Source organism: Lactuca saligna, chromosome 4 (assembly GCF_052625555.1).
Source record: "Lactuca saligna cultivar CGN05327 chromosome 4, ASM5262555v1, whole genome shotgun sequence".
In the NCBI taxonomy this organism is placed as follows: Eukaryota; Viridiplantae; Streptophyta; class Magnoliopsida; order Asterales; family Asteraceae; genus Lactuca; species Lactuca saligna.
This window is the reverse complement of record NC_136420.1, coordinates 127,112,558-127,125,237: the sequence shown is the minus strand read 5'-3', so window position 1 is coordinate 127,125,237 and position 12,680 is coordinate 127,112,558. Positions and strand designations below refer to the sequence as shown.

At 33.8% G+C, this 12,680-nt stretch overlaps 1 protein-coding gene across 2 annotated transcripts; it reads right to left on the bottom strand.

Moving 5' to 3' along the window:
* Positions 1 to 5,967: 5,967 nt before the first annotated feature.
* On the bottom strand, positions 5,968 to 11,404 carry LOC145042785 (ARID/BRIGHT DNA-binding domain-containing protein). 2 transcript variants are annotated; one of them, XM_078991260.1, is made up of 15 exons: positions 10,342 to 11,404; positions 10,067 to 10,262; positions 9,818 to 9,988; positions 9,658 to 9,711; positions 9,484 to 9,572; positions 9,047 to 9,377; positions 8,937 to 8,968; positions 8,697 to 8,832; positions 8,444 to 8,617; positions 7,747 to 8,349; positions 7,522 to 7,659; positions 7,342 to 7,440; positions 7,152 to 7,252; positions 6,576 to 6,666; positions 5,968 to 6,287 (listed from the first exon to the last, which is right to left on the bottom strand). In XM_078991260.1, exons 2-15 carry the CDS (start codon positions 10,214 to 10,216, stop codon positions 6,189 to 6,191), a joined length of 2,268 nt encoding a protein of 755 aa, XP_078847386.1. In that variant the 5' UTR covers positions 10,217 to 10,262; positions 10,342 to 11,404; the 3' UTR covers positions 5,968 to 6,188. The 2 variants fall into 2 exon arrangements, with proteins under 2 accessions (XP_078847386.1, XP_078847387.1); XM_078991261.1 differs by having other exon boundaries at positions 10,346 to 11,404.
* Between the last annotated feature and the right edge of the window lie 1,276 nt (positions 11,405 to 12,680).

Genomic DNA, 12,680 nt, shown 5'->3' with positions numbered 1-12,680 from the left:
TCACAAAATGACCAAAATGATCCTTAGACGAAGTTTCACATAGTGGCAGAAATGGTCATTATCTAAAAGCTCTTCAACTTAACGTATCTATTTAATGAAGATTCATCAGAAGGATAACTAGTGTGTAATGTTTGCTTTAAAGGGACCATTCACCTAAAAAAAGCTTTCATAAGGACTATATTAGGAAAAAAAAAATTGAAAAGCATTAGGACCATTTATGAAGCTTTGTCTTTTTTATATTATCCATCATAAAAGAACTATTTTGCCCAACAAGTATTATTTAAAAGAGTTTCGCATCAAGATGGAAGGAAACGGACAACAAGTTGCATCGATAACCATTTTTTGAATCGCAAAACAATTAAAAAAAACAATATCCATAACATTTAACTCTACTAGGAGCTCCACAATATCTTATGCAAGAAACCAAATGTATCAAATGTGAATGGTATAAACATTTATTGATTATCTATGCACTATTTCTCATGTTTAGTTACTTTGTATGAAACAACTTTTAAAGCAGTTTGTCACGTAATGAAACCCCTACTCCTCAGGCATATGGGATAGGAAACCTTTGTTAGATCTATACATTTGTGTCTCTCTCCTACCCATCCAAAATCCAAGATGTCAGCCAGCCTGAGTGTTGTTCTTCCTTCTAATGGGCTAGTAAGTAAGCTCACCATTGCTTCTTTCTTAGTGGAAACCATATCACCCCTAAATAAGACATAAATAACATCTCTAACCATATTGTGTTGGTACTTGAAACGTGGGGGATTTCTATAATGTACAACATGATCATTAAAAGACTTCAAACATGCCTTATGACAAACCATACATATCTCATCAATGAAAAATAGTTGAAATCATGAGGCAATACATAAGGATAATATGATACTCCACTAGAGATACCTGCTGGCATGGACTATCAATAGGGATAACTAGAAGAAAATAAATGAGCATGTAATAGTCGTAAACACCCAAAAATTAATTTTTATCTAACAGTCATGTCAAAGTATGCTCCCAAATCCTGGGCAATTTTACTAAAAAGAACATTTACCAATACATGTTGGGCTTTTGAGAGGGGGTGTTTTAGTTAGTAAAACCGCCAAAGTCGAAGCTCAAAATCATATCATGAAGAAAAGTCGATGCATAAATATAATAAAAATCCATACCATATATGTCACTGTCCCATAAGATGTTATCTTGTAAAACCCAAGATTGGGTCCTAAAGGCCACAAAAACATATGAGGAAGCCTCCACGACTAAGTACAACCTAGACCATCAAAACTAATGGGTAAAAAAAGTCGTCATTGGATGTCTCTAAGAAAGGAGCTCTACACACCACTTGTCTTTAATAGGCTCATGTAATCCTTTGTCAAATAATTATGCCACATCCTTCATGTGTATATGTTGGCGTCTCTTTAAGTAAAAGAAAAGTTTGGCAATACTCATACAAGATCATAGAAAAATGATCACACTCTATTGGTTACCTAGCTGTGGAAAAATACGCATTAAGTCAACCACATTGACAAATCTCTTCATTTATAATCCACTAATAAAACTTGCATCTCCGCTAACAGCCCCGCCAAGAAGCTTTTCCCCTAATAATAGACCCGTGATGTCTATAAGAAATAAACCCTCATGAAGCTTCCTGCAATCACATTAAAACCAAAATAGCTCAATTTTGTTAATATTCAATTCAAAACCCAATCTTGGATCGGTCTCCTAAATGATGTCTAGTACTCTAGCCACCTCCTCTAAATCTCTGATAACGTTCCTTGATCAAGATACCATGAAATAATAAGAAGGTGATAGTTGTTTATAATCTAATACACAAGATCGTAAAATATAAGAGAAAAATAGAAGTGGTTCTAATGGGTCAACTTGGTATACCCTAGTGGAGGGCTAGATATGTTTGTCTTCTACATACAACCTTGTTACATGTCCTAAGAGTTCTACCCAGAAAGAAATAAAATGGGACTTCAACATGGCCTCATGAAGTAATGTTAATCTACCCACGAGATTAAACCCATTCAAGAAATCCACTATAAGCATAACAAGAGACTTATCATCGTGACGTTCACTCAATACCTTGTTGACACTATACAATACTACCTCATTTCCACTCAATATGTCAACCCCAAATTGGAAATCATTAAGGTACTTTATTATTTCTTTATCGACACATTTCATGACAACCATGGAAAAAAATAAGTCTCCCGTTAATTCCCACTACATTAAGTCGTATCACATTGTCAACTTTTATGATCGACTTAAGGGGAGAAGACATAATAATCTCTGCCAAATACAATGGATATCATTATCGGGTTTTAGCAGTTATTTGTATATGAAATTATCCATTATTCACTAGAATTTTATTTTGTTTATACTGATTTTCTTTTGCTTATAAATATAAGTGCTACATTAATGTTTTTATGAGAAACAAATTAGAGTCATTTCATGATATCAAAATTAGAGGGTTCATATGGTATATTTAAGTGATGAATTTAGGTGTTAGTTTTATGAGAAATTTGCAAATATAGCTAAAATTGCTAATTACTTTTCTAAAAATAGCCGAAAATTAGAAAATTACACAAAATAGCCACTAAAATTGCAGGTTATTAGGGTCATCTATGAAATCGGAAGTCAAAAAATCAGAATATACAACTGTTAATGCATGGCCTGTGCATAAAAGAGTTGTAAATCGCAGATGGACTTTCATATGCTATTTAACCAGGTTTATCAAATTTGGAAATGACTAGTATAAAAACCATTTTTTTTGGAAGATCCTCATTTTTCCATCTTCCAAGTTAGGAAAACTCTGGAAACCTCTTATTGGATAAACGATGGACGATTTTGTTTATTCTCCCGAAAACATGGCAAGATCTCTACTTATTTAGTGTTATAATCATCATTCATAAGGTTTTTTTATAATTTATATTCCGTTTTGATATGATTTTTTATTGAAAACAGAAGTAGATGACATTTGGTAGATAAATTGTTATATGTATGGCTATTTTCGACTATTTGATTGTTAGCCTTAGGTTTTCAGAACATTTCATAGTTGGGATGGCTAAGAACTCATAGATCTGCAATTGTAATGTATATTCACAGATATATGTTCAAATGAGAATGTACAAGTTTATGATGAAGTAGCCTTGAATTATGTGGGTGTACATTCACATGGTGCTTCATTAGAACCTTGTACATTAGATTTGTTTTAGTGAAATGTTTATTGTATATTTATTGCGCATGTAATTTATAATGTAGGAGTGTTAGTGTTTAGTTTCTTTTTAATTTACAGTGTAATTTAGTAGTTTTAGTGTATATTATTGTATGTTTATTGTATATTTATACCTTTCAACAATTTCTTTTATTTCAGCATGCCTCCTGAATTTTTAAAGTCATGGTTAATGTGAAAGGTTCCGGATGTAAGCTATGGAAAGTTTTTGAAAGATTGCAGGGTGTACGTCGAGAAACATTTTAAAGAAGTATTTTTAATTTTTAGTGTAATTTAGTAGTTTTAGTGTATATTATTTTATGTTTATTGTATCATTATACCTATCTAACATCAATGTCTTAAGCTATGGCTATATAATGATGTTATTCAGGAAGATGGAAGCGAATACTAATTTTATATCTATCTAACAAATGTAACATTCTTCATCTAGGTAATTTACAATTTTGACCCTTAGTATGAATTTTATTTGCAAAATTGGTCCTATGGCTCTTTAAGTGGAAAAAAGTGGTTGCCTAGTACACTAGGTGTACTCCTTGTACGTTGGGAGTACGTGGCTGATAGCTAAACCCTGATTTTTAGGGTTTGGACCCTATTTAAGAATCATTAACTCCTAAGAAAGTGTGTGTTTATGTGTCATTGAAGCAAGGAGAAAACTGAAGAACCACCTTGGAAAATCAAGACCACTTAGATCCAGAAACACATCACCCTCAATCATCATTTGGAGGCATAAAGTTAGAATCTTGATAAGCTAGTTGCTTAGATCTTGCTAGATATTAAGTATTGTGCTTTTTAGTCTCATATTCTTGATCTAAGTGAGTATGGATTACCCTAGACAAAACGAGGTGTCCTTTTGGATGTTTTGGAGTGTTTAAACTTATAAAAATGTGATCTTGGCCCTTCTTTTCCTTCCATGCAAGAGTTGTAATGTCTAAATGGATTATGGAATTAGGGTTTTAGCTTTTGGGCCTTGTCTAGTTATGGAAAGCCATAAATGTGAAAACTTTATGACTTAAAACAATGTTTTGAGTCTAGACCTGTGTTTGGTTGGAATGTCTTACACCTCGTTCCCGAGTTCAACTTAACAAGTGAAAAGAAAGGAAATGGGTGGAAATGCGAAGAAAGTAAAAGAAATTGGTGTTCCCGAGTTTTATTAAAGAAAGAAAGTGGAATGAAGTGGAGGGAGATAGAATGATCATTTTCACTCCTAACATTTCTTCCGATTTGGAAGGATTTGGAAAGAAAAAACAAAATGGTTAATTTTCCTTTCACTTCTCTCTAACTCGGGAACACAAAAAAATTCTTTTCCTTTCCTTTCTCTTCTTTTCTCTCCTGACTTTCTTTTCTTTTCTTTTGTTAGACTCGGGAACTAGGCGTTAATGGAATAAGCTTTTTCAAAGAGAAATGGAGTCAGGCGTACCAAATGGTACATTGTGTGTACTGGGCTGAAGCCCGGGTGGTCCTCCTGATCCTCAACTACGCCTGACATAAGAGCTGAGTACGCCCCCGCATACTCAGCCAACTTGACTTTTCCTTTTATTTATTTTGACTTCTTGACTTTGACCTATGATCAAGATTTAGACCAAGTTTAACCTAGGGACATTTTGGGTATTTTGAATAATAGTTTGAGACAAGGTCACTGTTTGTTGTACATATGACCTGTAGAGCTGGTATACGGAGTTGTGTTGTGTTCAGCTATCTTTTCAAATTGAGATGTGAGTTTTCCTCATTATACTTGTGGGTTGAAGGTACCAATACCGGCCCACTAGGTTATGTATCCCGGTATTAAGGATGTTGCTATGTTGTATTGATTTGTTAGAACTGTGTCCTGGTATATAGGATGTTGTTATGCGGTAGTAATATATAGATCTGCATGTCTGTCTATTGACGAGTTATATGACTATCTGTTTGTTGGATATATGTTATGTTATTATGTATATGTTGACATAGTATGGTTAGGTTGAGGCAATGTTGCTTTGTGTGGAAGCCAACAAACCTAGGAGCAAGCCAAACATAAGTTGTGGGCGCGAAAGGCAAGCCAGACTTATGATGTGGGCTCGGGAGTAAGCCAGACATGAGTTGTGAGCCAGAAGGCAAGCCAAACTCATGTTGTGGATTTAGGGGTAATCCAGTTTGTTAGTTGTGAACCTAGTATGCATGTTGTTATATGTTTGTGTGGTGGTACTTCGAGGGAACTCACTAAATTTTGACTAACAGTTTCAGTTTATTGTTTCATGTACTTCAAATAATCGTGGCAAAACGAAATCGTGATCGTACATATCCTTCGATGACATGTTTTTTGAGATTTATGATACACTCATCTTGAGATATTTGTATTTGATACTTCGTCGGATATGAGTTTTGTTATCAATGATTTTGGAATGTTACAACAAACATGTTTTCATTTTTACCAAAGATATAAAATCACTTAAGGAGCACAAAGTCAATCGTATGTGTTACAAACACTTAGAAGATGGTGATGTTTTTCTTTACGAAATATCCAATGCAATAAGACGTCTTGATTTTTAAGAGTAGTATTTTAAAAGTATATAAACCCAAAATATCTGTCTCTAGGAAAATTATAAATCTGATTGAAATTTAGATCTATTACAATATTCATTTCATTCTAAGAAAATTATTAAAAGAGAATTGACACCTCATTAAACCCATGGGATTTTGAGATTAGTTAAAATACATGCATATATTATTATATAAGAATTAAGAACATGATATGAGATACTACAACTACTACTAAATGGTAAATATGCCCAAAAATATACATATATTACACGAATACCCCTCATTAAACCAACCAATCCACTCCCCTTCTCCTATCTTCCTCATAACAAATGGGCTTTCAAATCCCATGTAGACATACTACAAACATACCCTAGAAACACGAGCAAAAAAAAAAACAAAAAAAAAAGTTACAAGTAAGAATCATTTCAATTGTTCAAGAATATCCATTGGGAGTTTTGGGTAATTTTTTCTTGAAGTTAGAGATGCTGCATTGAGGACAGATGTACTCTAACCCATCTGTCTTTGCATAATCCTGCAAAAGCGTATAAAGAAAAACAATGTCACATTGATTCCATAATTCACAACTTAGACTACTAATTTACACTTTTGGTCCCTGTGTTTATTCAAAACTTTCCGTTTTCATCCCCAAATGGTTTCCTCTTGCTACTGAAAATACTATTTTTGAACAAGATCAGGGACCAAAATCGTTACAATAGGCACCAAAATTGGAAGAGAAAATATTTTAGAGCAAAACTGCAATTAGTGAATAAACTCAAGGACCAAAAATGAAATTTACTCCATAAAAAGAAACCATCCATACCTTAAATGCACCAAGACCCTGCCTTCTATCACAACCAAAATGGGCCCACTCGCCACATATCCCACAGTTCACCCAATCCCCAGCTGCACTACTGTTTAAGAGTTTAAAAAAAAAAAAAAAAAATAGACTTTTAATATTAGCACACTTATATATAAGAGTCTAATTGGTTGTATGGAATGGAATAAACAAAGGTAATGGAATGACTCATTACATTCCATCATCATGGAATGGAATGACTTTTCACATGACTCTTTAAGTCTTTATATAATATGTAAATACAATAATTAGTTTTATGTTTTAACTCCAATAAAAGCTTAAAAATATACCTTCTAGTTAGAGAATGAAAATAGTATTTAAAATCATGAAAAAAAAATCAGTATGTTATAAAAAAAAAAAAGTCTTGGGCTAAGGAACGAAGATTAACAAAATGCAAGGAATTAATTGCATATTCTTTCAAGAATAGTTGATTCCATTCCATTCCATCAGTCAAAACAAACAGCTTTTTTCTTGTTATTCCAATGGAATGAACAATTCCATTCCATCATAAAAAAGAAAGTAACAAGAAATTTTAATTACCTGTGGCACAACAAGCAGCACTCCCCATCCACATCATCATGTGCCAATTCGTATTCCAAAAGATACGTTTCATAATGTCTCTTAAGTGTATTTCCAACACCCTATCAAAATAAATAAATAAATAAATAAACATAAACGGGACCCACAAAATCACTGACAAAAACCAAGTTAGAGAAGAAAAGGGCATTACCGTCATTCTATTGGTAACTGTGTGGTTCCGCATCTTTGAAAAAACCTGCCCTTTCCAATTGATTCCATTGCCAACATGAAAGCCACCTCTTGAAACCACCTACACAAGGGCAAAAAGGTAAATTTATCTTCTTCAACATTTACATCGTCTCAAAAATATAGATACACTCTGAAAACTCACCTCCCTATATAAATTATAAAGATCCAAACGCTTTGCATTGAGTATTGCATCAGGAAACTCAGCAAGTCCACCTTGAGGAATAAGACGATTATGCCCTCGAAGTATCAAGAACTGCATCACATCCTTCAAAAACTCCTCCTACAAGAATACAAAAAAACCATCAAACAACAGAATGTATTTTACCTTTTTTACCCTTAATAACACAATGTATCGACATGTTTTTACCTCAGAACAAACATGAATTGGACTTCTATCACAACCATGTTTCTTTAATGGAAGGGGGTTTAATGAAATTAACTGTTTTGCCTGATAAGAGCTAGATAACGACTTCCGATGAGTCACAGGGGCTGATCCTGCACTATTGTGTTTGTTGGAGGGTGCTAATGAAACATTTGTCTTCACTTGTCCTCCAAACTCATGTCCATTAACCTCTGAAATCCCAGCAAAAGGTAACATTTTTTGGTGTCGAATGTGTGGAATTGGCCTCAAAGCAGCCACTTTTGGTTTCTGTCTGATTACATTCCCGTTTACTGATTCCATTCCTTTGTGTTGTCCCGGAATCAGACCATTATTATTAACACGAGCACCAGGACCCATTTCTTGATTTGTGAAGGATCTTTTTCTACTTGGAAGCGGGTGTTTCATCCATGTGGGAATTGGAGGGGTGATTATGTTCAAATGGGAATTGTTTTCTTGATTTTTACTAAAAAAAAGTAATCGATTTGCATCATCTTTTTCAAATGAAGCAACTGCTAACCCTTGAACACTTGCAACACCAAGTGCAACAAAACTTCTGTATGAAACATCTGGTGCTAATTGCCTCAAAACCTAACAAACAAAATAATAATAATAATAATAATGATCTGTTTTAGTGTAAAACAAGAAAAGAAAGGAGTGAATATGTAAATATAGTAAAAAAAACCTGTGAAGCCCATAAAGGGACTTTCATGGAAACTTCAAATACTGTGGCCCCACAAGCGATTGAAGCGGACCCACGAGGCTCAGATAAAGAAACCTTATTTTCTTCAAAGTTTGATATTGTTTGAACTAATTGAGTTTTTTCAATGACTTCACTTTTTATATGATTCTCCAAAAGCTGAAAACAAAGAAAAAAATGTAATTTACAGAAATGAGTAGAAAATGTATTGAAAGTAGGTTGCTATTTTGACAATTACCTGATCATCAAAACATGTCTGTGCACTTCCAGACACTAAAAGTGAGATATATGCAGAGCTACAAGTTGAAATGTCACATCTCATTGTGACAACACCTCTTGAAAATGTGCCAGCCTGGAGGGGTGGAGGAAGTGCACTGCATGACATCATCATGTAATTTTTAGAAAATTAAACTTGAATCCCGACTTTTAAATTCATAAATCATAATAAAGGGTGTTTTTGTAATTTGATATTACACACCTAACTCGATTGTGAAGTTTACACCCACGCATCTGAAAGATAACTAGCATTAGTAATTTATTACCTGAGTTAAAAGGGTATTTTTGTAATTTGGTTTAGAGTATACTTACTTCAATACTTAAGAGGGCATTAAGTCCATCTTCTAAAGGTTCCAATAAAGAAGCATCCAAATTGGATGTAGATCCACAAACAAGAAGCCTTACATTCACATCATCATCATATATTTTAATTGCAGGAAGGTCCTCAGGGTATTTCTCTTCGTCATCTTCACCCCCTGGTGCTTCAGGAGGGGGGACATTGATCTTTGGTGGATCACCAAGAAGACATGGGCCCAATTTGATGTTGACTTTTTCAGATTGACCAACGAGGTTGTTTCTTACACAATATAGTCTGAAAGATGAATGTGCAAGGTGGAATGCATCCCATGTATGGCTAGATGAACTGACATTTGAAAAGGAGAAATAAAAAAAGAAGATATAGAATTAAACAACATGATAGAAAGATTTCATATGTTTAGAATTTATAAATTATAAGTTTTTAAGTTTACCTTTGTATCACTGAAAATAGTGCATGACGAAAATGGCAAGCTGCATAACATGAAAAGGAGTGCTTCCAATATATCACATAAGGAATCCCCTGTTGAGATGAATGAATCGTTAACATTTTAGGCAACTAGTTTATAACGAAAATGATGATTTAGTTATGGGATTTTGTTTATTGCCTTTGAGTGGAGTGTTTCTGCTACTTCTTCGCCATCTGGGAACTCTAAATAGACCTGTATTAATGTTGGAAGAGAATGAGATCGCAGAGATGATGAAAGGAAAATGCATTGAAATGCAGATTTTGTAAGAAATAAGTTGAATGTTTCAAGTTTTACGTACTGTTGTGGGCAAATACGAACCGAAGAGTCCGGGTAAGTCTTCAGCGCCTTCCCATAGAGATCCAACTTCATCGTTTGGAAGCCTTTCTCCTTGAAAATAAACGATGTTTGGTTGTACAGAATCCAGAACCTTACGGAATTCGTCGGGGGTAGGATTGTTTAATGTTTGAACCTGCATTTGGGGATTTGAGTAGAAGAAGAAATTAGCTTAAATCAGTTATGGAATGAAGTAGAGCATGATGTGTTGTACCTCTAAACGTCCGGAAGAAGTGATCTCAGGAAAGGGGAAATTGAAGGCAGTGCGATGAGCATCATAATCGTTGTTATTATTTGAATTTCTCCCAGATAAAACTGCAAGCATGCAACAGGTGTGTTTTGCAGTTCCTTGAGCATGAAACATCTTCTAATACATGAACCCTAGCAGAATGATGCGTGCAATAGACCTTCTACACAACAGCAAATCCAATTCATCACTTTAAAATCGATAAATCAACGAAGAGGAGACGAGAAATTCGAAAAACTGACCGACCCAGATGAGAAATTTGAAGAAATCGATGAACCCAGATGGAGATTTGAAGAAAGATCGTCGAATCGTACCCTATTAGAGATGTTCTTGAACTCCAAATCGCGAAAAGGGGCTCCCAAATAGATGAGTAAAGTAAAGAATGGAAACCCTAGTCCTTAAAAAATCAACCCTCACCCACCCAAATTAAAATTTGGAATTAATAGAAAAAGAGAAAAAAAATCGTGTCTAGTAAAGAATCTCTACATCTTTCTATGACTCTATAAAAACCCTCTCTATCCATTCCAGACTCCGTTTTAATCAAAACCAAAAAAATTAAATAAAAAATTCTTACTTTGTTAAATAGGAGCCGCTGTCAGGCTTTGGTGCAGTGACAATTACATTACTCAACACCCAATCATCAAATCAAATCAAATCATCACACCACCTCAAACTCAAAACCAAAAACTTCATAACAAAATTACATAAAATTGATCCAAGAACTTAAGCAACTGTTTCAAGAAATAGATATAGATAAAAGGAAGAACATGTTTTACATAAGCTTTTGAATTCGATATCGATTAAAACCCCGCTGTTATTGTCAGTTTTATGAACACCAATCCATGAATCAAAACCAATGCGAACTGGGATTTGTATTTTGTAGATAGACGACTCTTCCCAGATTATAGACACCCAAAACTTTTTCTGGCTTGTTGTAAATTTTCATTCGTTAGTTCTATCTTTGGTTGATGATCATGAATGATGCGTATGCCCAGAAAGCAGGTTTAAGGGTATTAACAACAGCATCATTGCACCAATCGTTGGTGTCCCGATTGATTATGGAATCATGTTCGTTGCCAGAAGATATGATTACTCTGTTCATGGCCGATGCAATTACTTTCCTAAACTCATCGCCTTCTTTCCTTTCTCAATCGCGATTAGGTTGTGAGAAGTTGGTTTTGATTGTTTGAAATGGATTTCGAACACTGAAACCAAAATTTTCCACCATTGTTATGCACCTTTATACTAGTAAGGCCGGTTTCGCTTCTTACCTTTTCGTGTGTTCCCATACCTTAGTGATGACTAATTTCGGCTTTTAATACCGGTGCAAATTTGTTGTTCGTTCCATTTTATTGATAACTATTATTTTGGGATATTTATACTTTTGAATTGTTTTGATTCCAAAGAAATCATCAAGTTTTTATAAAAGTTAGTGATTTGGTATTGTGTTTTTTTTTTTTTAAATTGGACATTTTTATTAGTTTGTTATAATTATAATTCACAATTAATTAGATCATTCATATGGTGACATTATTTTCTCTCAAAATTATTTAAAAAAAATCTAAAATATAATGATTTTTGTGATATTTATTTAAAATATAATTATTTTTGGAATGCATAACGATCTTATATGATATTTATTCAAAATATTGTGACTTTTTGATTGATTGATTATGTTTTAAATTAACTAAGTTTTATTTAAGAAGTTAATAGAAAAAAATTCCAAAACTTTTAGAACAATTTTGGAATTTCAAAAAAAAAATACTTTATTTTTTATTAAAATCTAACAAATAATCAGATAAACAAAGCAAATGAAAATTATGTGTAATGTTCCAAATTTCAACCCAAAATTTTCATTTAAATTTTAGGTAAAAACTAAATTAACTTGATTCTCAAAAGAGTAATCGACCGTTTGTTTCAAATATCATCTAATTAGAGTTATAAAATCAAGAATGAGGAAGGTCATTAAAACATAAAAGAAAATACAATGCAATCATGTTGTGTCATTCCCCTTGCTATAAGAAGTAGTTTAAATATTTAAACTTAAAATTGTAAACACAACCCTTAGTGAGTTTTAGAATATACCACATATCATACCAAATAACGGGCCTAGCCCAACGGTTATGTTTCAATCTTGCAGACCCAGCCCAACACACATACATTTGGGCCGATCCCAATACCAGATAAACGGACCTAACCCAATAAGCTCAGTCTAACAAGCATATAAACCAACATGAAATAGTCACAAAGATAACAAGCATAACATGACACCCAGTATCCTATACTATAGTGAGAAGACTCACATGAATCAAGAGTTGGATCCACTACTCAAAGTTTCAAAAAATTAACTACACGAACTACCTAAACCAACATAGACTCAAACCTCAGTCTATAACTCAAAACATCCACGTTTGACCAAAAGACAAATTTATCAAAAATTCAACGGTCAAATGCCTATACGTTGCGACCAAAAACTATGTTCACGTTGCAGACACTACCCAACAAAATAGATGTGATTGCAACGTGTAACCGTGGTGCGGACCATCCTTGTACGTGCCGCGTTTCCTTTGGTAGAAAACCA

What these genes read in the sequence shown, in the direction of transcription:
- LOC145042785 (XM_078991260.1), bottom strand. Translation starts at nt 10,216, where the DNA reads ATGTTTCATGCTCAAGGAACTGCAAAACACACCTGTTGCATGCTTGCA. An exon ending in CTTCTTCCGGACGTTTAGAG is followed by an intron (nt 9,989 to 10,066) that starts GTACAACACATC and finishes CCCCAAATGCAG; the next exon opens with GTTCAAACATTAAACAATCC. An exon ending in TCCCTTTATGGGCTTCACAG is followed by an intron (nt 8,350 to 8,443) that starts GTTTTTTTTACT and finishes TTTGTTTGTTAG; the next exon opens with GTTTTGAGGCAATTAGCACC.